We start from the raw sequence: 25,033 nt of genomic DNA on the forward strand, positions 1-25,033 counted from the left end.
TTCTAGATCCCACATTTAGTTTTTTAATTCATTGAGTTTATTTTTTTTCTGAGTTTTGTTTTTTTTATTTGAGTACACTGTGTCAGAAAGTGGCAAGTTTCATTCTTTTACATGTAACTCTCCAGTTTTACTCGCACTGTTTATTGAAAATATTGTTCTTCCCCATTGTATTTTCTTATCTCCTTTTCATAGATTAAGTGACAAGATGATCGTAGGTTTATTTCTTGGGTCTGTAGTCTGTTCTATTGATCTATGTGTCTATTTTTGTGCCATTACCATACTGTTTTGATTACTAAACACTTGTAGCATAACTTCAAATCTGGGATAGGGATACCTTGAGCTTTATTCTTCTTTCTCAGGATTGCTTTGGCTATTTGGGGTCTTCTGTGGTTCCATACACATTTTAGGATTATTTGTTATTGTGAAAAATGCTATTGGTATCTTGATAGGGACTGCTTAGTGAGCTCTCAAGCCACTGGACCAGGATCCTAGTCCAGTCTGGACTTTTAGGATGGGTGGGAGACAGCGTCCCTGAAGCTCTTTGGTGTTTTTGAACTACAGCTTTTTCTTCTGTGGCCAAGGACAGAGGAATCTATTCCCAGTCCCTCAATACTATCCCTCCCACTTAAGTTCCCAGTAAAGCGGTGGGGGCTCCCTTTGGTACTGTGTCTCCCTGTTTATTCTGCGCTGTTGCCTTAGTCTTTGGTTATTCAGAAGCTGTTCAGTCAGCCCTAGTTCTTCTTCAGGCGGAATTGTACTTCTAATGGGCATAATTTAGTGTGTTCCGTGGAGGAAGTGTGTTCAAGGTCTTCCTACCACATCATCTTCTCCTATCAAAGATGCATATTAATATCTTGAAAACTCAGAAGAATATGTGAAACTTTAGCTTTTCATATTCAATTTTAAGAGTAAGTTGCATAGAATCCCAGAGGAGACTTGTATACAATTTAGCAGTTTCATTGTTGGTTAAGTTTTAGGAAATGCGGTTGCTACCTGTATCACATCATTAGCTACAATGCTAAAGCCATTTGTATGCATTCCTTTGCATATATTCAAGCACTGGTAGAACATTTATGAGTACTAAATTTTGATAGATATTTCAAAATTTCCCTCAAGAATAAACACCATTGCATGCTAACAATCACAGATATTAGAAATCACTTACATATTTTACAAACGGAAAGACAAAATGAAACCACAATTCACTTAATAATAAAGGCAGTCTCATAAAGACAGATCGCAGTGCCTAGATGTTGAGGTCAAAGAGACCCAATATCTTTGCAAACTTGCAAAACTTATTTAACCTTTCTGAGCATCAATTACTCTATTCATAAAATGAGAAGACTAATAGGCTGAACTCTTAGGATATCCTAAAGATTAAAGGAGATAATGAATGAAAGCACTTACAGACTAGTTAGGATACAGGAGGTTCTTAGTAGATAAATGTTTATTTACTCTTTTAAATTTTATATTCTCTAATTATTAGAGAAGTTGAACATTTTTTTGTACCTTATGTAGTTTTAGTGAGTTAAGCACAGGGCTATTCCACAGGCTTCTACACATATGTTTACAAACACATATTTTTTTTTTTAAAGATTATTTATTTATTTATTTGAGACAGAGAGAATGAGAGACAGAGAGCATGAGAGGGAGGAGGGTCAGAGGGAGAAGCAGATTCCCTGCCAAGCAGGGAGCCCGATGCGGGACTCGATCCCGGGACTCCAGGATCATGACCTGAGCCAAAGGCAGTCACTTAACCAACTGAGCCACCCAGGTGCCCTACAAACACATATATTTTAATGAAAGAAGATTTTACTTGAAAGATGGATCGAACATAGTGTCATTTCAATGAGTTAAGCATAAGGCAATCTCCATATGCTTCTACACTTAAGTTTACAGACACTTATATCTAATGAAAGACATGTTACTTGAAAGAATGATTATACATGGTGTAGTTTCAATGACTCAAGCACAGGGCTATTCCCATACGTGTCTACACTTAAGTTTACATACACTTATAGCATAATAAAATAAGATGTTGCTTGAAAGATTAAAAACAGTGGAGTTTCAATGACTAAAGCAAAGCAAAATCCCCATATGCTTCTATACTTAAGTTTTAATTGCGTACATCTTTTTTTTTAACTTTTCATTTAAATTCCAGTCAGCTAACATACAGTGTGTACGTTAGTTTCAGGTGTACACTATAGTGATTCAAAACTTCCCTACAACACCTGGTGCTCATCCAAGGAGTGTTCTCCTTCATCTGCATTACCTATTTCATCCATCCCCCTACCCACCTCTCCTTTAGTAACCACTGGTTTGTTCTCTATAGTTTAAGAGTCTCTTTCTTGGTTTGCCTCTCTTTTTTTTCCCTTTGCACATTGGTTTTGTTTCTTAAATTCCACTTATGGGTTGAAATCATATGGTATTTGTCTTTCTCTGACACCCTTATTTCAGTTAGCATAATACTGTAGAGAGATTGAACATTTTTAAAAATTCTATTTCTCATCCGTGAATTGTCTATTCCTAACTCATGTTCACTTTTTGGGGCTTTATGTCTTATTTACTAGTAGGAGATATTTATGTATTTGAATATAAACCCGGGGTGAATTTCTTTTGTTGCACCAAATTTTTTCAGAACCTCTCCTTAACTTATTTATGAGTTGCTTCCACTGAAAAAAATTGTATAGTGAATTCTTGGTGGTCTATTCTTCTTAGATCACCTTTCTGCACATACTTGAAAATCATGTAAATATCATGTAAATATACATTTATGCTCACTAATTCTATGGTTTTACTCTTCCCATTTGCCTCTTTAATCCATGCAGAATTTATTCTTATGTAAGACAAGAATCTGTTTTTGTTGTTTATTAAATAGATGATCAACTGCTTTAGTATCATTAGGCTAGAGAAAACATGAGAGTATGGATAGTCAGTCATTTAGAGCACCAGTATCATGGTATACCCCATAAGTAATGTTTCTAGCTCAGAGAACATGGGTCTGAGAAATTCTTACTTCTCATTTTCAAGGGGGGAAAAAATTCTCAGTACCCTTAATATAAGTGTCTACTTTTATCAGGACCAAGACATAGTAATATTTAACCTCTTTCTGCAATTTCAGACTCACCTCACCCCATTCACCCTCACTTTTTCCATTCCATATTACCTGTGGTTTTATTTCCTTATTTGTTTTAATAATCTTACTTTTTCTTCTCCTTTAGGGCATGCAGAGTCACATATGGTCTTTTCCCTTTGGCCCCTCTATTCATTTCTACAATTCATTGATGATACTTTGTTTTTATTGTGTATTGCTGACACACAATGTTACATTAGTTTCAGGTGTACAACATCGCAATTCAGCAAGTCCACACATTGTGCTATGCTCACCATAAGAGTAGCTACCATCTGTCACCATACAACAAGATTACAATAGCGTTGACTACATTCCCTCTGTTGTATCTTTTATTCCTGTGACTTACTTATTCCATAAGTAGAAGCCTGTACCTCCCACTCTGTTTCACCCATTGTGCCCATCACCGCAACACCTTCTATCTGGCATTTGTGATTTTGTCCTAATATATGTTCACTGTATTGTTCTCTGGATTGATGAGTCTGTTTCTGCTGTGTTTGTTGGTTTACGTGGTCATTTTGCTTTTTAGATTCTACATAGAAGTGAAAGCGTCTGGTATTTGTCTTTCTGTATTTGGCATATTTCACTTGGCATAGTACCCTCTGTGTCTATCAATGTTGTAATGGCAAGATCTCATCTTTTCTTTATAGCTGAATAATATTCCATTATACACACACACACATACACACACACACACCACTTCTTTCTCTTTTATCTCTCAACATACACTTGGGCTGCTTCCATATCTTGACTATTTTGAATAATGCTGCAAAAAAGTTGGGGTTGCATATATCTTTTGGAATTAGTGTTTTTGATAAAATATTTTTAATATTTATAATACTAAGGAAAATGATTTATGTTCCATAACCCCTGGTTTTGTATTCACAATTATAAATCACTTACATGGAACCTACAGATACTTTAAAGGAGGACAGAACTCAGTCACTTTCGTGATATAAAGAATGTTTAACAAATGAGCTCAACATTTCCTGTAGCTGTGACATGGATGTAGGAAGATAACAGAAGTTTTAAATTTCGTTTTTCTCTTGTTAAATCTTCATGATAACGTTAGCTCATACTAATCAGAACTTTGATTTCTTTGTATGAGACAATACTTTAAGGAGCAAACCTTTGAAGGTTTGTGTCTTTCTGGTTCCTTAGGGGGTAAATGAAGGAGTTCAGCATGGGGGCAACAGAGTTGTTATTGAGAATAGCTACTCCTTTGGTCAATGAAAACTTTTTTTCCCCCTGCTGAGTAATTATCATATATGGAAATAGAAATGACAATCATGTGAGAAATATAAGTGGAGTAAAACTTTTTTTCTTTCACTGGCAGATGTGATGTATATTAGGACAATATCACAAATGCCAATGTAAATAGCAAAGTAACCAGAACAAAGTAAAAACCAATTACTTCTAGGAACCATGTATCTGCGAAAATAGTCGTACAGGCAAAAGATAGGCACAGGCAAAGTTATCCATGACATTGGATGCACACATCCAGCTGGAGCAGAAGCATAAGGTGTGGGGAAATGGTCGGGAACCTGCTCAGCCATGCATAGAGCACAAATAGGATGCATAGTTACCTGTTTATGATGGTGGTGTAATGAAGGGGTTTACAAATGGCCACAGAGTGGTCAAGGGACATGGCAATTAGAATGGGAAATTCATTCACCTCCATGAAGATAAAGAAAAATTGTTGGACTATACCACTGTTATGAGAAAGCATTTTATCCTTGGTGATGATTGTACCCAGAAATCTACCAATACATACAGTTGTAAATGAGATTTCTAAGACAGAGTAGTTTCAGCTAAGAAACACATAGGCATCTGTAGATGGAAGTCTACCAAGGTTAGAGTAATGATAGCCAGGTTGCCAGTGACACATAATATGTATGTGATAAATAAAAAGAATAAAATCACAACCAGAATATCAGGATCATCAGAAATGCTCAGCAGGACAAACTCTGATTATTGCATGGGTTTTCATTTCCCTCTCTCTCTTTTTTCTTTTTTTAAAGATACGTGACAGCATTGATGAATCTGGGGGACTTTAGGGTAAGTGAAATAAGTCAGTCACAGAAGAACAAAAGTTACATAATTCCACTTATATGAGGTGTTAAAATTAGTCTAACTCATGGAAATGGAGAGTAGAAAAGTGGCTGCCTTGAGATGGAGCAGGGAGGGCAATGGGGAATTGCTGTTAGCTAGTAGGAGTTCAGTTCCATATGATAAATAAATAGTGAAGATTGAAGATGAATATTGTTGAAGAACATTGTTTTCTGTACCACATTTTGCCTAAAGTTAACAGTACTGTATTGTAGGTAGTCCAAGATGGTGGATGAGTAAGGGACTTTAGTTTTGTCTGGTCCCAGGAATTCAGCTAGCTAGCTTTCAAATCATTCTGAACACTTGTGAACTCAACCGGAGATCTAAGAAAAGAAGAGCTGCAACTCTACGAATAGAAGAGTGACCAATTTCTGCAAGGCAGGAGGTGCGGAGAAGTGAATCTGAGGCAATCTATGGGAAGATAAATCACGGGGGGAGGGAGTCTTTGTCAGCTGGCTATGGGAAAATGATATAGCAGAGAGCATAAAATCAGAACTTTTAGAAGTCTGCTCCACTGAGGGCCATCCGTGTCTGAAAGGTGCTCAGGTGGCGAAACGGAGTGGAATCCTAGGTGGCACGGTGTGGTCTCAGCATCCCCAGAGTCACAAGAAGACCAGGGGTGCCTGAGTGTGGCAGAGTTCCCAGGCATTGGAGCAGGGAAGCTGGCTGCAATCAGCGAGCCCAGGAATGGGCTTTCAGCTCGGGGTTGCCTTATACCATGTACCGCAGCACAGTTGGGCAAACGCTCTCTGAGCAGGGGCCCAGGATGTGGCAGAACTGTGGTGAGACCCCCCTTCCTTCCCCAGAAGGAGCGGCATGGGTGCGAACCACAGGAGTCTGCATGGATTGGAGACTCCAAATGGGGTTGTGTGCCTGAGATCCAAACGCACTCTCACAGGGTGGGTGAGCCCGGAGTGTGGATGGAGACCAGGGAGACAGGATGATTGACTACTTTTCCCTGAAGGTGCACTGAGGAGTGAGGCCCCTTGCTTTTGGCTCTGGGGATGGAAACTGGGAGGGAGGCTGTCATTTTCATTCTCATCTTCAAAGAGGAAGGGAAAGCCTTCAGGGAACAAAAGCCACAGGGAGCAATCAGAGCAGATTATGTATCCTGGTCCCCTGGCAAGGGCAGTGCAGGTCTGCCTAGGGCAAAGACACTGGAGAGTCAGTGCAACAGGCCCTTCCCCCAGAAGATCAGCAAGAATATCTGGCTAAGACCAAGTTTACAGATCATAGGGAACTGCAAAATTCCCATGCTAGGGGAAAACGGGATATAGAATTCATGGTTTTTTTCCCCAAGATTCTTTAGTCTTTCAATTTTAATATTTTTTCTCTCCTTCCCTGTTCAATTTCTTATTTTATCAACTCTTTTTTAAAAATCTTTTTGATTTTCATTTTTACACTTACATTCTATCCTTTCATTGTATTTAATTTTGTTTTTGTATATATATAAGTGTTTCTTTTTTACAATTTTGGGATGCAGTTTCTTCTAACAAACAACATGAGGATGATGATGGTTAGGTTTCCAGTGACACTTGATACATAAGCCATAAATAAAAAGATAAAGATTACAACCTGAAGCTGTGGGTCATCTGAGATGCCTAAGAGAACAAACTCTGTAATCATTGTATGGTTTCTCATGCTGCTCTTTATTTTCTTTAAGCAAAATCTACTGTTGAGAAACAGAACAAAAAGAGAGTATGTGAATAGTAAAGGAATTGAAAATTTAACTGTTCCTATTATTAGCTCCAATGAAATGAAGCAATGAAACTTTTTTCCTTTGTGCAGTTTTGCAATATCCATTCAATTCCATTAAAGCAGAAACATTTTATACATTCTCTCTTGAAAAGGAAAACTATATTCACAGGGCTACTAAAAGTCCCTTCATGAGTGCCTTTACATTACCTGTATCCAAGTTGTCAATATGTGCAATACATCTCTTAATCATGTTTCTACAACAACATTTAGTAATTATATCTGGATTTCCATGTTGAGATACCAAGTTCCAGTTTCCAAGATTGTGTGCTTTTTAGAAGTGAAATATCTAATTTTGAGGCCATTAAAAAACTATTGTTTTGTAAGGCTTTGATGGAAATTGATGACCCAACACAATTCCAGAACTTAATAATAGCTATAATTATGTTATTCTTAAAGTGCATTCTTTTAAATATGCTCTGTAGAAATAAATGTGTTTCCAATCACAGAAATATAGGACTAGAATTATCTTGGTCATAAATAAAAGTAAAGGTCTTAATTTATGGGAAGCAAAAGTGAAGCCAGAGATATTAATTTATACTCACATAGATAGACCCATATCAGTAATATAGTTCTTACTACATATTGATCCATTTATATAATTTTTATGTTCCTAATGTAAATTAACAATCAACTTTTTTTTTTTTTTTTTTTTTTTAAGATTTTATTTATTTATTTGACAGAGAAAGACACAGCGAGAGAGGGAACACAAACGGGGAGTGGGAGAGGGAGAAGCAGACTTCCTGCCGAGCAGGGAGCCCGATGTGGGACTCGATCCTGGGACTCCAGAATCATGACCTGAGCCGAACACAGTCGCTTAACCAACTGAGCCACCCAGGTGCCCCAATCAACTTTGTTTTGTAACTATATTTGCTTGGTCTTTTCACTCTTAAACTTGTTTTAGAACAAGAAGGAATTCATAAAGGAGTTTTTTAATGTCAATATATCTCATTGCCTTCTTTCTAGAAGACAAAGCAGGTAAAATAAAGAAAATTCTAAGATTTATTTTATAGAAATCACAAATTGCAAAAAGGTAGTCTACATGGCTTTTGCCTGTTTTGTTCTCTCTTTATCTTGGCAACCAGCATTTTATTTATGCTATAGGTTCCCAATTATATTTGTTGTTCTTTTTATAGCATGAACTGGAAAAGTGTTGGGATTAATGTAGAGCATGAAATCATCCATAATGCCTGGCTTGCTAAAATGTAACACAGAGGCCTCTGGGGGCGAGGGAAGTTTCAGAGAAGGGCATAGGCCTTTGGAATGCCGAGGCCTGCATGACCACTCTGCCATAGGAATGCCATGGGGAGTTGCTGTCCCTGAAGCTTTCTTAGCCCAAACAGCTACCCTGTGATCTAAGAGATGTATGCATTGTCCTTAGGCTATGTTTAGTAAAACACGCAGATTAGCATATCATATCTTTCCTGTAAACAGATCCTCCTAGTTCCAGTAAGACCCCTTGTCACACATCACGGGCTTGAGAAACAGTGATGAAGATTTGTGATTATCTTGAAGGACCAAAAAAGGCAGGAGCAAAGAAAGGCAAATGGTTTTCATCTCTGAGTGTTGACCCCCTTGCCTTCTCCTCTCTTTCACAGCAAAGTTTGGAGTAATCTTTCATCTGTCGGTATAGGGATTGCTGGCCATTCCCGGCAGACAAGTGAGTAGGTGATAAGTGTCAAAGCTGTATTGTGCCTTTCCTTTATTGTTTTTTCTGATGATCAGAATTGTCTTCCTTTAGAAATAGACACATTTTTGTGACATATTTCAGGAAAGTTGACATATCAAAAGGCAGAGACTGTTACTATGTTTTTGAACAAACTGAAATATTAAAATGCTCACTGTTTGCAGATGACATGATACTCCATGTGGAAAACCCAAAAGACTCCACCCCAAAGTTGCTAGAACTCATACAGCAATTCAGCAATGTGGCAGGATATAAAATCAATGCACAGAAATCAGTTCTATTTCTATACACCAACAATGAGACAGAAGAAAGAGAAATTAAGGAGTTGATCCCATTTACAATTGCACCCAAAACCATAGGATACCTAGGAATAAATCTAACCAAAGAGGCAAAGGATCTGTACTCAGAGAACTATAAAACACTCATGAAAGAAACTGAGGAAGATACAAAGAAATGGAAAAATATTCTATGCTCATGGATTGGAATAACAAATATTGTTAAAATACCTATGCTACGTAGAGCAATCTACACATTCAGTGCAATCCCTATCAAAATACCATCAACTTTTTTCACAGAGCTGGAACCAATAATCCTAAAATTTGTATGGAAACAGAAATGTCCCTGAATAGTCAAAGGAATGTTTTTTTTTTTTAATTTTATTATGTTATGTTAGTCACCATATAATACATCATTAGTTTTTTTTAATTATTTTTTTTGTTATGTTAATCCCCATACATTACATCATTAGTTTTTGATGTGGTGATCCATGATCCATTGTTTTCATATAACACCCAGTGCTCCATGCAGTACGTGCCCTCCTTAATACCCATCACCGGGCTAACAAATCCCCCCCTCCCCCCTCCCCTCTAAAACCCTGTTTGTTTCTCAGAGTCCATAGTCTCTCATGGTTCATCTCCCCCTCCGATTTCCCTCCCTTCATTTTTCCCTTCCTTCTCCTAATGTCCTCCATGCTATTCCTTATGTTCCACAAATAAGTGAAACCATATGATAATTGACTTTCTCTGCTTGACTTATTTCACTTAGCATAATCTCCTTCAGTCCCAACCATGTTGATGTAAAAGTTGGGTATTCATCCTTTCTGATGGCTGAGTAATATTCCATTGTATATATGGACCACATCTTCTTTATCCATTCATCTGTTGAAGGGCATCTCGGCTCTTTCCACAGTTTGGCTATTGCAGACATTGCTGCTTTGAACATTGGGATGCATATGGCCCTTCTTTTCACTACATCTGTGTTTTGGAGGTAAATACCCAGGAGTGCAATTGCTGGGTCATAGGGTAGCTCTATTTTTAAATTTTTGAGGAACCTCCACACTGTTTTCCAAAGTGGCTGTACCAACTTGCATTCCCACCAGCAGTGTAAGAGAGTTCCCCTTTTTCCACAACCTCTCCAACATTTGTTGTTTCTTGCCCTGTCCATTTTTGCCATTCTAACTGGTGTAAGGTGGTATCTCAATGTGGTTTTAATTTGAATTTCCCTGATGGCTAATGATGATGAACATTTTTTCATATGTCTATTAGCCATTTGTATGTCTTCTTCAGAGAAGTGTCTTTTCATATCTTCTGCCCACTTTTTGACTTGATTATTTGTTTTTTGGATGTTGAGTTTGAGAAGTTCTTATAGATCTTGGATACCAGCCCTTTATCTGTAGTGTCATTTGCAAATATCTTCTCCCATTCTGTCGGTTGCCTCTTTGTTTTGTTGACTGTTTCCTTTGCTGTGCAGAAGCTTTTTATCTTGATGCAGTCCCAAAAGTTCATTTTTGCTTTTGTTTCACTAGCTTTTGGAGATGTATCTTGGAAGAAGCTGCTGTGGGCGATGTCAAAGAGGTTACTGCCTATGTTCTGCTCTAGGATTTTGATGGATTCCTGTCTCACATTGAGGTCTTTCATCCATTTTGAGTTTATCTTTGTGTATGGTGTTAGAGAATGGTCAAGTTTCATTCTTCTGCATGTGGCTGTCCAATTTTCCCAGCACCATTTATTGAAGAGACTGTCTTTTTTCCATTGCATGTTTTTTCCTGCTTTGTCAAAGATTATTTGACCATAGAGTTGAGGGTCCATATCTGCGTTCTCTATTCTGTTCCATTGGCCTATATGTCTGTTTTTGTGCCAGTACCATCCTGTCTTGGTGATCACAGCTTTGTAGTATAGCTTGAAATCGGGCAATGTGATGCCACCAGCTTTGTTTTTCTTTTTCAACATCTCCTTGGCGATTCGGGGTCTTTTCTGATTCCATACAAATTTTAGGATTGTTTGTTCCAGCACTTTGAAAAATGTCATTGGAATTTTGATCGGGATGGCATTGAAGGTATAGATTGCTCTGGGTAGCATAGACATTTTAACCATGTTTATTCTTCTGATCCATGAGCATGGAATATTTTTCCATCTTTTTATGTCTTCTTCAATTTCTTTCATGAGTGTTCTGTTGTTCCTAGAGTATAGATCCTTACCTCTTTGGTTAGGTTTATTCCGAAGTATCTTATGGTTTTTTGTGCTATTGTAAATGGAATTGTTTCTCTAATTTCTCTTTGTACAGTTGCATTGTTAGTGTATAAGAAAGCAAGTGATTTCTGTGCATTGATTTTGTATCCTGCCACATTACTGAATTGCTGGATGAGTTCTAGTAATTTGGGGGTGCAGTCTTTTGGGTTTTCCACATAAAATATCATGTCGTCTGCGAAAAGAGAGAGTTTGACTTCTTTTTTGCCAATTTGAATACCTTTTATTTCTTTTTGTTGTCGGATTGCTGTTGCTAGGCCTTCTAGTACTATGGTGAACAATAGTGGCGAGGGTGGGCATCCTTGTCGTGTTCCTGATCTTAATGGAAAGGCTCTCAGCTTTTCCCCATTGAGGATGATATTCGCTGTGGGTTTTTCATAGATGGATTTTATGAACTTGAGGAATGTTCCCTCTATCCCTATACTCTGAAGAGTTTTAATCAGGAAAGGATGTTGTATTTTGTCAAATGCTTTTTCTGCATCAATTGAGAGGACCATATGGTTCTTCTCCCTCCTCTTATTAATGTGTTCTATCAGATTGATTGATTTGCGAATGCTGAACCACCCTTGCGTCCCGGGGATAAATCCCACTTGGTCGTGGTGGATGATCCTGTTAATGTATTGTTGGATCCTATTAGCTAGGATTTTGTTGAGGATTTTGGAATCCATATTCATCAGGGATATCAGTCTGAAATTCTCCTTTTTGATGGGGTCTTTGCCTGGTTTGGGGATTAAGGTAATGCTGGCCTCATAGAATGAGTTTGGAAGTTTTCCTTCTGTTTCTATTTTTTGAAACAGCTTCAGGAGGATAGGTATTATTTCTTCTTTGAATGTTTGGTAGAATTCCCCGGGGAATCCTTCAGGCCCTGGACTCTTGTTTTTGGGAAGTTTTTGATCACTGCATCAATCTTGTTACTGGTTATTGGCCTATTCAGGTTGTCAATTTCTTCCTGTTTCAGTCTTGGCAGCTTATAGGTTTCCAGGAAAGCATCCATTTCATCCAGATTGCTCAGTTTATTGGCATATAGTTGTTGATAATAATTTCTAATAATTGTTTCTATTTCCTTGGTGTTAGTCGTGATCTCTCCCCTTTCATTCATAATTTTATTAATTTGGGTCCTTTCTCTTTTCTTTTGGATAAGTCTGGCCAGTGGTTTATCGATCTTATTAATTCTTTCAAAGAACCAACTTCTAGTTTCGTTGATCTGATCTACTGTGTTTCTGGTTTCTAATTCATTGATCTCTGTAATTTTAATTATTTCTCTCCTAATGCGTGGCTTAGGCATCGTTTGTTGCTTTTTCTCTAGTTCTTTAAGGTGTAGAGTTAGTTGGTGAATTCGGGATTTTTCTATTTTTTTGAGTGAGGCTTGGATGGCTATGTACTTCCCCCTTAGGACCGCCTTTGCTGTATCCCATAGGTTTTGGACTGATATGTTTTCATTCTCATTGATTTCCATGACTTGTTTAAGTTCTTCTTTGATTTCCTGGTTGACCCAAACATTCTTGAGCAGAGTGGCCTTTAGCTTCCAAGTGTTTGAATTTCTGCCAAATTTTTTCTGGTGATTGAGTTCCAGTTTTAGAGCATTGTGGTCTGAGAATATGCAGGAAATAATCTCAATCTTTTGGTATCGGTTGAGACCTGATTTGTGACCCAGTATGTGGTCTACTCTGGAGAAAGTTCCATGTGCGCTCGAGAAGAATGAGTATTCTGTTGTTTTAGGGTGGAATGTTCTGTATATTTCTATGATATATCTGGTCCAGTGTGTCATTCAAAGCTCTTGTTTCCTTGTTTATTTTCTGCTTAGATGATCTGTCCATTGCTGAGAGTGGAGTATTGAGGTCTCCTATAATTAACGTATTGTTATCAATATGACTCTTTATTTTGGTTAACAGTTGGCTTATGTAGATGGCTGCTCCCATGTTGGGGGCATAGATATTTACAATTGTTAGATCTTCTTGTTGGATAGACCCTTTAAGAATGATAGAGTGTCCTTCTGTGTCTCTAACTACAGACTTTAGTTTAAAATCTAATTTGTCTAAGAATTGCTACCCCAGCTTCCTTTTGAGGTCTGCTGGCATGGAGGATGGATCTCCATTCCTTCACTTTCAGTCTGGATGTATCTTTAGGCTCAAAATGAGTCTCTTGCAGGCAGCATATGGATGGGTCCTGTCTTTTTATCCAATCTGCATCCCTGTGCCGTTTTATGGGAGCATTTAGGCCATTCACGTTGAGAGTGATTATTGAAAGATATGAATTAATTGTCATCATGTTGCCTGTGAAAACATTGTTTTTATAGATTGTCCCTGTAAATTTCTGTTGCATATCACTCTTGGGGTCTTTCTCCTTTTATAGAACCCCCCTTAATATTTCTTGCAGGGTCGGCTTACTGGTCACATATTCTTTCAGTTTCTGCCAGTTGTGGAAGCTCTGCATCTCTCCATCCATTCTAAATGAAAGCCTTGCTGGATAAAGTATTCTTGGCTGCATGTTCTTCTCGTTTAGTACCCTGAATATGTCTTGCCAGGCCTTTCCGGCTTGCCAGGTCTCTGTGGGTAGGTCTGACGTTATTCTGATGTTCCTCCCTCTGTACGTAAGGAATCTCTTCCCCCTAACTGCCCTTAAGATGGTTTCCTTGGTTCTAAGATTTGCGAATTTTACTATTACATGCTGGGGTGTTGACCTGTTTTCCTTGATCTTGGGAGGGGTCCTCTCTGCCTCTAGGACTCGAATGTTGGTTTCATTCCCCAGATTAGGGAAGTTCTCAGCCATGATTTGCTCAAATATCTCTTCTAGTCCTCTCTCTCTCCACTCCCTCTGGGATTCCAGTTATTCTGACATTGGAACGCTTCATGGTGTCACTTATTTCTCTGATTCTATTTTCATGGATTCTGAGTTGTTTTTCCCTGGCCTCCTTTTCCCTTTTTATCTATTATATTGTCTTCCAGGTCCCTTATTCATTCTTCTGCCTCACTTACCCTAGCTGTTAGATTATCTAGATTGGATTGGATCTCACTGATAGCATTTTTAAGTTCTGCCAATTCAGCTTTCATTTCTGCCCTTAGAGACGCTATGTTGCCCTTAATTGATTTCTCCATCTAGCTATTGTCCTCACAATTTAGCCTGAATTCCATCTCTGACATCTTGGTTATATCTGCATCCATTTGTAAATCTTCAGCATAAGTCATAATCTCTGAGTCTTTTCTATTTTGGGGGCTCCTCCTCCTAGTCGTTCCATTGATGGGTGGTTGAGGGAATGTATAGAGTCCAAATTATTGACTAGAACCCAAGCAAGATACACCTGTTTTCTTGGGACTTTAGGGTTGCTGGTCTCTTGTTTTCCCAGCCTATCTTCTGGGGGAGGGGCCTGCTGCGCTGTTACTCAGGCAACCCTGTTTGCTTCAGACTTTTTTCTGTAGCTTCCTCACCTCTTTCAGCTTTCACAGAATTGAAGAAAATTAGGACCTTCCTCTGTGGTAGGCTTTGGCTTAAGAGAATATTGTGGCTGGTTTGATATTTTATCCATAGCATTAAAACTTTGTCCCTATCAGCAATAAGCGTGCTTCACTCTCTTATCACTCATGTGCTCACTGGAATAACATTTTTAATTTCCTTCAAAAGACTTTTCTTGTTTTTTTTTCTGTTTCTAAACATATTTATTTATTTGAAAGAGAGCGAGAGATAAACAGAGTGAGCAGGAGTGAGAGGAAGAGTGAATCTGAAGCAAGCTCCACACTGAGCTGAGAGCCAGACACATGCCTCAATGCCAGGACTGCGAGATCATGACCTGAGTCAAAACCAAGAGTGGGACGCTTAACCAAATGAGCGCCTAGGTACCCTCATGAACTTTTTCTTTGTATTCACAACTTAGCTAACTGGTGCAAGAGAAATAGCTGTTGGCCTATTCTGGCTTTTGACATTCCTTCCTCATTAAACTTAATCATTTGTAGCTTTTGACTTAAAGTGAGAAACATGTGATTCTTTCTTTCACTTGTACACTTACAGGCGACTTTAGGGTTATTACTTAGCTTAATTTAAATATTGGCATGTGTCAAGGAATAGAGAGGCCAGAAGAGAGGGAGAGGGAAGGGGGAATAGCTGGTCAGTGGAGCAGTCAAAACACACACACCATTTGCTGATTATAGTTGCTGTCTTATATGGGCAGTGTTTATGGTGTCCCAAAACAATTACAGTAGTAACATCAAAGATCACAGATCACAGATCATCATAACAAATATAATAATGATGAAAAAGCTTGAAATATTGTGAGAATTACTACAATGCAATACAGAGATGAGAAAATGCTATTGGAAAAATTGCACCAATAGACTTGCTTGATGCAGGATTTTCACAAACTTTCAACTTATGAGATATGTAGTATATGCAAAGTGCAACAAAGCAAAGCACAGTAAAATGATACACCTGTACCACATTTTGTTTATCTATTCATCACTTGAGGCTTACTTGGGTTGTTTCTGCTTTTTGGCTCTTATGCCTGAACTTCTCTGAAAATGTGTGTTGAAATTTTTGTGTGAACATATGTTTTCAATTCTTAGAAGTAGAATTTCTGGGTTATATGGTAACTCTATATTTACCTTCTTGATGAGCTGCCAAACTTTTCCAAGTGACTACACATTTTACATTCCCATCAGCATGGTATGGGGGTTCCTAATTCTGTACATCAACACTTGCTATTCTGTACAATAGCACTTGTTATTTTTTGTGATATATATATAACTGTACTCACACAGGCAGGCACACACACATACACATACACATACTTAACTGTCCTAGAGGTCATAAAGTGGTATGTCATTATGGTTTTGACTTACATTTTCCTAAATACTACTGTTCTTGAGCATCTTTTCAAGAGCTTTTTGCCTATTTGTATATCTTTTTCAAGCCCTTTGCCTATATTTTGTTGAGTGTTTGGTCTTTTTTATTGTTAAGTTGTAGGAGCTATTTTATGTAAATTTAACCATGGAAGTGCAACACTTGTACCAAGAAAATAACACAACTTAAAAAAAATTAAAGAAGTCCTAAATAAATAAAAGGACATCCCATGTTATTGGACGGTAGACTTGACATTGTTAATTAAGATGGTTAATAGCTTCCAAACTGACCCACAGATTCAATGTAACCCTTATTAAATTTTCAACTGCTCTTTTTGCATCAATGAGCAATCTAATCCTAAAATTCATATGGAATTTCAAGGGACCCTGATGGCCAAAACAACATTGAAAAAGAGGAACAAAACGGAAAGAGTCATACCTTCCAATTTCAAAAATTAATATAAAGGAACAGTGATCAGGACAATGTGATACTGCCATAGCAATTGCAATACCTCAAAGGCATAGACCTGAGAGTCTATAATAGACCTGTACATTTATGGTCAATTGGTTTTTAACAAGGGTGCTATTCAATGGGGGAAATAATAGCCTTTTCAACAAATCATGTTGTGATAACTGACTATTTTCATGCAAATGGTGATTTTAATCTTTACTTCAAACCACACACACACTAACTCAGTAGAAACAAAGATCTAAATGTAAGATATAAAACTATAAATTTCTTAGAATAAATGGTAAGTATACATCCTTGCAACTTTGGATTAAGCAATGTTTTTTTTTTTTTTTTAACATATGCTACCAAAACCACAAGCAGCCAAATAAAAAATTTGAAAAAAATTGACTTCATCAAAATTAAAAATTCTGTGACCAAAGGGCACTATCAGGAAAGTGAAAAGACAATCAAAAGAATGAGAAAAAACTCACAAACCAAATCTAATAAGGGGTTAGTAGTTTTTAAACAGCTTATTGGAAAGTTTTGAGGATTTTGAATGTAATAACGTGATTTGTTCCCTTGTCATTGCCTTAGAAAAAGAAGATGGTTAGAAGTGCTGGCTTACAATAGTAAAATAAATCAGAACACAAACCTGAACTTAAATTGTTTTCTTCTCAGGGCCACATGGATAGGAGTTACATTAAATACCTTAATGATTTCTCTGATGACAATTTATGCCTAATATCGAACTCTATGTATTTCAGGGATTCCTTTGTAGGTCCTTTTTTTTTTTTTTTTTTTTTTTTTAGGATACAAGTAATACTCACATCTTTAAAAGCATTAAATATATAAGGGAGTATATGCAGGAGTGGGCAAAAGGAAGTCCAAGGAAGATGGAACTCAATTTTAGAATCTTTTTTCATTTATCCCATGTAACCAAATATTCAATCATTCCTCTTTGTTTTCCTAAATAACTCTGGAACCATTTCTGGGAGCTTCAGATTCCTTGACACTTTGCATTTCAACTCTCAAACAACTCATTTAGTTTAAAATATTAGCCATCTAACTTGTCTTCCTGATTCCAAAACCCAAATACCCAACCACAATACATTTAACATAACAATCTTTATAATGTAAAAATCTGCTCACATAGGGTTTTATATTAAAAAAGCAAACTCTCATAGGAACCACCTATCCCAGAATTGCCTATAGTCCATGTCTCCATACTGTACTCCAGGTAAACTGAAAAGACATTTTAGGGATGAGAATATTGGTTTTGGTTTGAATTAAGTTAACCAGGTGTCTGATTCTTATTCACTCCAGATTTTCAGGTCTATCGACCGAGTAGATAAAGTTCTGCTACATTTTAGAACATATGAGCTTTTTATGAATTGAAGCTGGTCTTTTTTCCTTGCCTTGTTGAAAACATTTGAGTGACATTTGAAGAAATTTCTAGAGTGCCAGTAGTAGTGCATGTTGTTATGTTGATGTCTGTATAATGCTATAAAATTCTTATGATGAATATCTATTTAAAACCTTTTTTTAGGAGGTCAGTACCATGTTTTGTAGAGGAAAAGAAATTTCACATTTGTGTTGATAACCTAAGAGACTACTCATACTGTAGAGCTGAAAGGAATAATGATCATAAAGAGAAGTAGGAAGGAAAAGATGCATTGTGCTGAAAATTAAAATGTTGTGAGGTGAAAAAAATATTATGAGGTGACCTAATTGAAAGGGATTAGGTAAACTTATAAAATGAGTCAAATTTTTAAATTACTTTTTTCTCTAAGATTTTAAAATTAAATTTCTTCTTCATTTTTTGAAAAAAAAAAAAAAAAAAAGAAAATCTTTTGGAGTGTGTCCTTGAAAGCTTGTTTCACTTGCTGGTTTCTGAGAGTGTAAATGAAAGGATTTAATAAAGGGGCAACCGAGGTATAAATAACAGTTACACCTTTGGATAAAGTCACCCTTTCCTTCGCTGTTGGCTTTATGTAATTGAAGATGCAGCTACCATAAGTAAGGGAGACTACGATCATATGAGAAGAACAAGTAGAAAAAGCCTTTGTTCTTTTCTGAGCAGAGGGGAGTTTTAGAATGGTCTTGATAATACATGTGTAAGAAAAAATCACTAAAGGCAACGTGACCATGAGATTTACCAGAGATAAGACAAACGAAAGCAATTCCAGTAAATGAGCATCAGTGCAGGAAAGCTGCAGCACAGGGGAAGTGTCACACAAGAAATGATCAATTTCTCTGGAAGCACAGAAATCCAGTGTCAGTCCCGAGGCCAATGGTGGAAACGAAAGCAGAAAGCCAACTGTCCATGAACTGAACAGAAGTCGGTAACACACTTTGTTGTTCATAATGATGGGATAATGTAGGGGTTTGCAGATTGCTACGTAACGGTCAAAAGACATGGCGGCCAGTAGGTAAAATTCTGTAATTTCTAATAAGAGGAAAAAGAATAACTGGGATGCACAACCATTGTAGGAAATTATTTTGTTTTTAGTCATGATGCTTATCAGATATCTGGGAATACAGACTGTTGTCAATGAAGCTTCCAAGAAGGAGAAATTTCGGAGGAAAAAATACATGGGAGTCTTGAGGCTGTTACCTAGCAATGTAAGAAGGATGATGGTTAAGTTCCCCATCACACTCAACACATAGTTTAGAAAGAGAAATATAAAAATCACAATTTGCAGTTGTGGGTCATTGGTCTGTCCTAGGAGAATGAACTCAATCTCTCTTGACTGATTCCTCATTTCAGACTTCAGTACTATTAAGTAGACATAGGAAAACAACTCCAGAAGTGGAAATAAGAGGAATTTTTTAAAGAGCTACAGAGAGAAAAAAAAATACAAAAACAACATAGTCAGAAATGTAAAAAGGTTAAAAGTTGAAACAATTTAACAAGACAGATGATACTTAAAATTACAGCGTAGATCAACATAGGCAGCCTGCAACTGAACATTTCCTGAACTGTTCCATTTAAGCAACAGTTATGATAACAACACTACTAAATTTTTTCTTTTTCTCTATTTGAACTTGAAAGATAATTTAAATTTTGGCTGATCATTTCCAAATGAGCTGAATTCTGTTTCAATGTTCTAAATAGGCAGAACATAAGCTTGACTTAAATGTAATTTTTTATGTTTATATTAAAAAATTATTGAAAAAGTTCTTGTAACATTTAGAAAGTTAATACCAATGTCAACTTTAAATGTTTATTCAAAAATTCTTAGCTCATTAAAACACAAATGTGTGAAATATAAAAATAATGGCAGTTACATATTTTCTCTACAATTGAAATATTCTGATATATACCATTATTTTGTCCCAATGCAGTACTTTCCCATTATTTCTTTATCTTATTTCACTTAATTATTATTTTTCTTTGGTTCTAATACATCAGTCTTCTCCTATCAGTTTTGACCATTCTACATAAAAACAGAGAGATATATGGCAGTTAAAAATCAGTGGATATTACTTGACTTTTACTTGTGGGAATGCTTTCATTTATGATCTAGATATTTATTGCAAATTATAAGTGAGTTACCATATCTAGAATACATTGATATAATTTTCCCCCTATGGGAATATGGTAGAAACAGGGGTAAAAATAAATGATGAATATTCTCCCTCTTATAACATTATAAAAAATTCCAAAAATTTAAGAGGAAGTTAATTCCAAAGCTTTTCTGCAGAAGGATTCTAAAAACAGATATGGATTCTGGAAATTATATACATCTGTTAATAACTTTCTCTTCCACTGACACTCATTAAAATGATGGGACCCAGATATTACAAATAATTAGAATCCTCTTTTAGGCCAGGTAAGATTCATTTTCTGTCTTCTTTTCTTATATATAAAATGAAGGTAAATGTCTCCATAAAAATTCTAAATGAAAAGACATTTTGGAAAGCCCTCATATGAAAGGAACCCAAATTTTGTAACAAATAATTCTGGCTTCAAATTGTGTACTAACAAAAAGCACAGTTTTATCATTTTGCTCATAAGAGACACAGGGGATTAATTAAAAAAAAAAAAAAGAAGAAGAAGAAAAGAAAAAGAAATGCCCCTTGGAGACTTGTGTCAGGAATATCAGTTACATATAAAATAAAGCAACAACCACCAAAACAAACAAAAAGGGAAGGAAATAAAAACTACTGTGAATTGCTTTAAGCACAAAACTGAATTTCTTTAACTACAAAACAAAACAGATATTCTCCCAAAAAAAGATCTAGAAAATAATTTAAACCCTATACTTAATGCCAACAAGAATTTCAGATATTCCATTGCCTTGGGACAGTATGACCATTTCTACACATTAGGATGATTTGTCCCGAAAGGAAACCTCTCTTGCTTCCTCAATCAGTGTTAGGATTTCATTAACTTGTGACCTATGCCCCAAATCGGAGGTGTAGGGCAGTACTTAAATGTTTTGCTACTTTTTAAATTTTGAAACAATATACAATATAAAGAAAAAAAAAAAAACAAATACACCCTGAAGACCCTATATTTCTGCACCATTTGATGCTCCATCTGCTACTCAATATAGTAGTATGTGTTTATAACAAAAAAGAATATTCTACTAGATAAGCATGATAAAACTATTATAATCAGGACATTAATAATGATACATTATTAACATGTACTTCTCTAATTCTATTTAAGTTTCACCAGTGACTAAAAATTTTCCTTATAGAAAATAATACAATTTAGAATTACATGTTAATTACCATAATGTTTTAGTCTCCTTTAATTTGGAAAATTCCCTAGTCTTCCCTTACCTTTCAAGGATGCCGGTTGAAAATTCTTTTTTTCTTTTTCTTTTTCTTCTTTAAATTGACACTAAGTACATTTTAAAAAATTTTAAATCCAATATAGTCTACATACAGTGATATATTAGTTTCAGGAGTACAATATAGTGATTCATCAATTCTATACATTACACAGTGCTCTTCAAGATAAGTGCGATCTTAATCTCCTTCACCTATTTCACCCATCCTCTCAGGTAACCATCACTAACTTTGCTCTTGATAGTTATGAGGCATTTTTTTGGTATGTCTCTCTTTTTTTTTTCCTTTGTTCACTGGTTTTGTTGCTTAAATTCCACATGTGAGTGAAATCAGATGTTATTTGTCCTCCTCTGACTGATTATTTTGCTTAGCATATACATTCTAGATCCATCCATGTTGATTCAAATGGCTAGATTACATTCTTTTTTATGGCTAAGTAATACTTCATCATATTTCATTATATATATGTATATATATATACACATATATACACGTATACATATATATATTTTTATATATATATATACACACACACATATACATATACATCTTTATCCATTCATCTAATCATGCACACTTGAGCTGCTTCTATATTTTGGCCATTGTAAATAGTGCTGCAAAAGCATAGGGGCGTGCATATCTTTTCATATTACTGTTTTCATATTCTTTGGGTAAATGCCCAGTAGTGGAATTAATGGATCATATGTAGCTCTATTTTTTAAGAAACCTCCATACTGCCTTCAACAGTGACTGCACCAGTTTGCATTTCCACCAACAATGCACGAGGGTTCCTTTTTCTCCACATCCACGCCAACACTTATTGATTCTTCAGTTCTTGATTTTAGCCATTCTGACAGGTGTGAGATGATACCTCATTGTAGTTTTGATTTGCATTTGCTTAATGAAGAGTGATGTTGAACATCTCTTCATGTGTCTGATGCCATGTGAATATCTTCTTTGGAGAAAATTCTGCTCATGACTTCTGCCCATTTGTTAATTGGATTGTTCGTTTTTTTTGTGTTGAGTTGTAAAAGTTCTCTGTATACTTTGAATACTAACTCTTTATCAGATATGTCATTTTCAAATAGCTTCTCCCCTTTGGTAGATTGTCTTTTAATTTTGTTGATTGTTTCCTTCTCTGGGCAGAAGCTTTTTATTTTGATGAAGTCCCAATAGTTTATTTTTGCTTTTGTTTCCATGTCTCAGGAAACATACCAGGAAAAATGTTGCCATAGCAAATGTCAGAGAAATTACTGCCTGTGCTCTCTTCTAGAATTTTTATTGTTTCAGGTGTCACATTTAGGTCTTTAATCCATTCTTTTGTTTGGTGTAAGAAAATCCATTGTTTTTTGTTTGGTGTAAGAAAGTGGTCCACTTTCATTCCTTTGCATGTAGCTTTCCAGTTTTGACAAACCTATTGGTGGAAAAGATTGTCTTCCCACTGCATATTTTCCTCCTTTGTCAAAGAGTAATTGAATCATGGGTTTATCTCTGTAATTCTGTTCCATTGATCTATGTGTCTACTTTCCTGCCAGTACCATATGGTTTTGATTAGTATAGCTTTGTAATATAACTTGAAGTCTAGAATTGTGATAATTCCAATTTTGTTCTTTTTCAAGATTCCTTTGGCTATTCGGCTTTTTTGTGGTTCCATACAAATTTTAGGGTTTTTTTTTTTCTAGTTTTGTGAAACATGCTGTTAGTATTTTTTTTTTTTTTAATTATGTTATGCTGTTAGTATTTTGATAGAGACTGCTTTAAATGTGTAGATTGCTTTGGGGAGTATAGACACTTTAACAATATTTGTTCTTTCAACCAGTCAGCATGGAATATCTTGCCATTTGTTTTTGTGCTCTTCAATTTCTTTCATCAGTGTTTTAGGTTTTTTGAGTACAGGTCTTTCACCTCCTTGGTTAAGTTTGTTCCTAGGTATTTTATTTTTTCAGTGTAGTTGTAAATAGGATTGCTTTCTTAATTTCTCTTTCTGTTGCTTCATTGTTGGCGTATAAAAATACAACAGATTTCAGTACATTGATTTTATATCCTGTGATTTTAGTGAATTCATTTATCAGTTCTAGTAGTTTTTTGGTGGAGTTTTTTGGGATTTCTCTATATAGTATCTTGTCATCTGCAAATAGTGGGTTTTATTTTACTAATTTACATCACATTTATTCCTTTTTCTTGTGTGATTGCTGTGGCTAGGACATTTAGTACTACGTAGAATAAATGTGGTGAGAGTGGACATTCTTGTCTTGTTCTTGACCTTAGGGGAAAGGCTCTCAGTTTTGCCCCATTGAGTATGATGTTAGCTGTGGGTTTTGGTATAGGGCCTTTATTTTGTTGAGGTATGTTCCTTCTACATCTATTTTGTTGAGGGTTTTATTATGAAAGGGTATTGTACTCTGTCAAGTGTTCTTTCTGCATCTATTGAAATGACTGTTTGATTTTTATCTTTTCCCTTGTTGATGTGATATGACGTTGATTGCTTTGCAAATATTGAATCATGCTTGCATCTCAGGATTAAATCCCACTTGATCATGGTGAATAATTTTTTCAATGTATTTTTGGATTTGATTTGGTAATATAGTGTTGAGGATTTTTGCATCTATATCTATGTTCATCAGAGATGTGTATTTCTTTTTTGTAGTGTCTTTATCTGGTGTTTATATCAGCAAAATGCTGGCCTCATAGACCGAATTTGGAAGATTTCCTTCCTCTTCTATTTCTTGGAAAAGTTTGAGAAGAACAGGTCTTAACTCTTCTTTAAATGTTTGGTAGACTTCACCTGTGAAGCCATTTGGTCCTGGGCTTTTGTTTGTTGGGATATTTTAAATTATTGATTCAATTTCATTGCTTGTAATTGGTCTGTTAAAATTTTCTATTTCTTCCTGTTTCAGTTTTCATAGTGTGTATGTTTCTAGAAATTTATTCATTTCATTTAGGTTGCCCAATTTGGGAGCATATAATTTTTCATAATATTCTTTTATAATTCTTTGTATTTCCGGGGTGTCAGTTGTTATTTCTCCTCTATCACTTGTGATTTTGTTTATTTGAGTCTTTTTTGTTGTTGTTTTTTGATAAGTCTGGCTAAAGGTTTGTTAATTTTATTGATGTTTTCAAGGAACCAGCTCCTGGTTTCTTTTTGTTGTTGTTGTTGTTTCTACTTTGTTTATTTTTGCTCTAATCTTTATTATTTCCTTCATTCCACTGCTTTTGTGTTTTATTTATTCTTTTTTTTCTGGCTTCTTTACATGTAATGTTAGGTTATTTGAGATTTTTCTTGCTTCTGGAGGTTGGCCTGTGTTTCTATAAACTTCCCTCTTAAAACCACTTTTGCTGCATCTCAAAAGTTTGGACCATTGTGTTTTCATTTTCACTGTCTCCATGCATTTTTTTGATTTCCTGTGTGCCATCTTGGTTGACCCATTTATTGTTTAGTAACATGCTATTTAACCTCCATGTATTTATGTTCTTTCCAGGAATTTTTGTGGTTGATTTTTAGTTTGATAGCATTATGGTAAAAAAGATGCATGGTATGACTTCCATCTTTTTGAATATGTTGATACTATTTTTCTTGCCAAATATGGGATCTATTTTGGAGAATTTTCAATGTGCACTTGAAAAGAATGTGTATTCTGCTGTTTTAGGATGGAATATTCTGAATATACCTGTTAAAATCATCTGGTTCAATGTGTCAACAAAGCTACTATTTCTTGTTGATTTTCTGTCACTATGATCTATCTATTG

At 35.9% G+C, this 25,033-nt stretch overlaps 1 protein-coding gene and 1 pseudogene across 1 annotated transcript; both read right to left on the reverse strand.

Moving 5' to 3' along the window:
• Nucleotides 1-4,212: 4,212 nt before the first annotated feature.
• LOC118008996 lies at nucleotides 4,213-6,880 on the reverse strand (annotated as a pseudogene).
• Nucleotides 6,881-18,327: 11,447 nt separating this feature from the next.
• Nucleotides 18,328-19,248, reverse strand: LOC118008453 (olfactory receptor 6C6-like; the record flags this gene model as incomplete). The annotated part of the gene is made up of 1 exon (XM_035001995.1): nucleotides 18,328-19,248. A coding segment is annotated over exon 1 (921 nt), but the record flags the coding sequence as incomplete, so codon positions are not given.
• Between the last annotated feature and the right edge of the window lie 5,785 nt (nucleotides 19,249-25,033).

This window comes from Mirounga leonina, unplaced genomic scaffold (genome assembly GCF_011800145.1).
Source record: "Mirounga leonina isolate KUSES-001 unplaced genomic scaffold, KU_Mleo_1.0 Mir_126, whole genome shotgun sequence".
Classification (NCBI taxonomy): Eukaryota; Metazoa; Chordata; class Mammalia; order Carnivora; family Phocidae; genus Mirounga; species Mirounga leonina.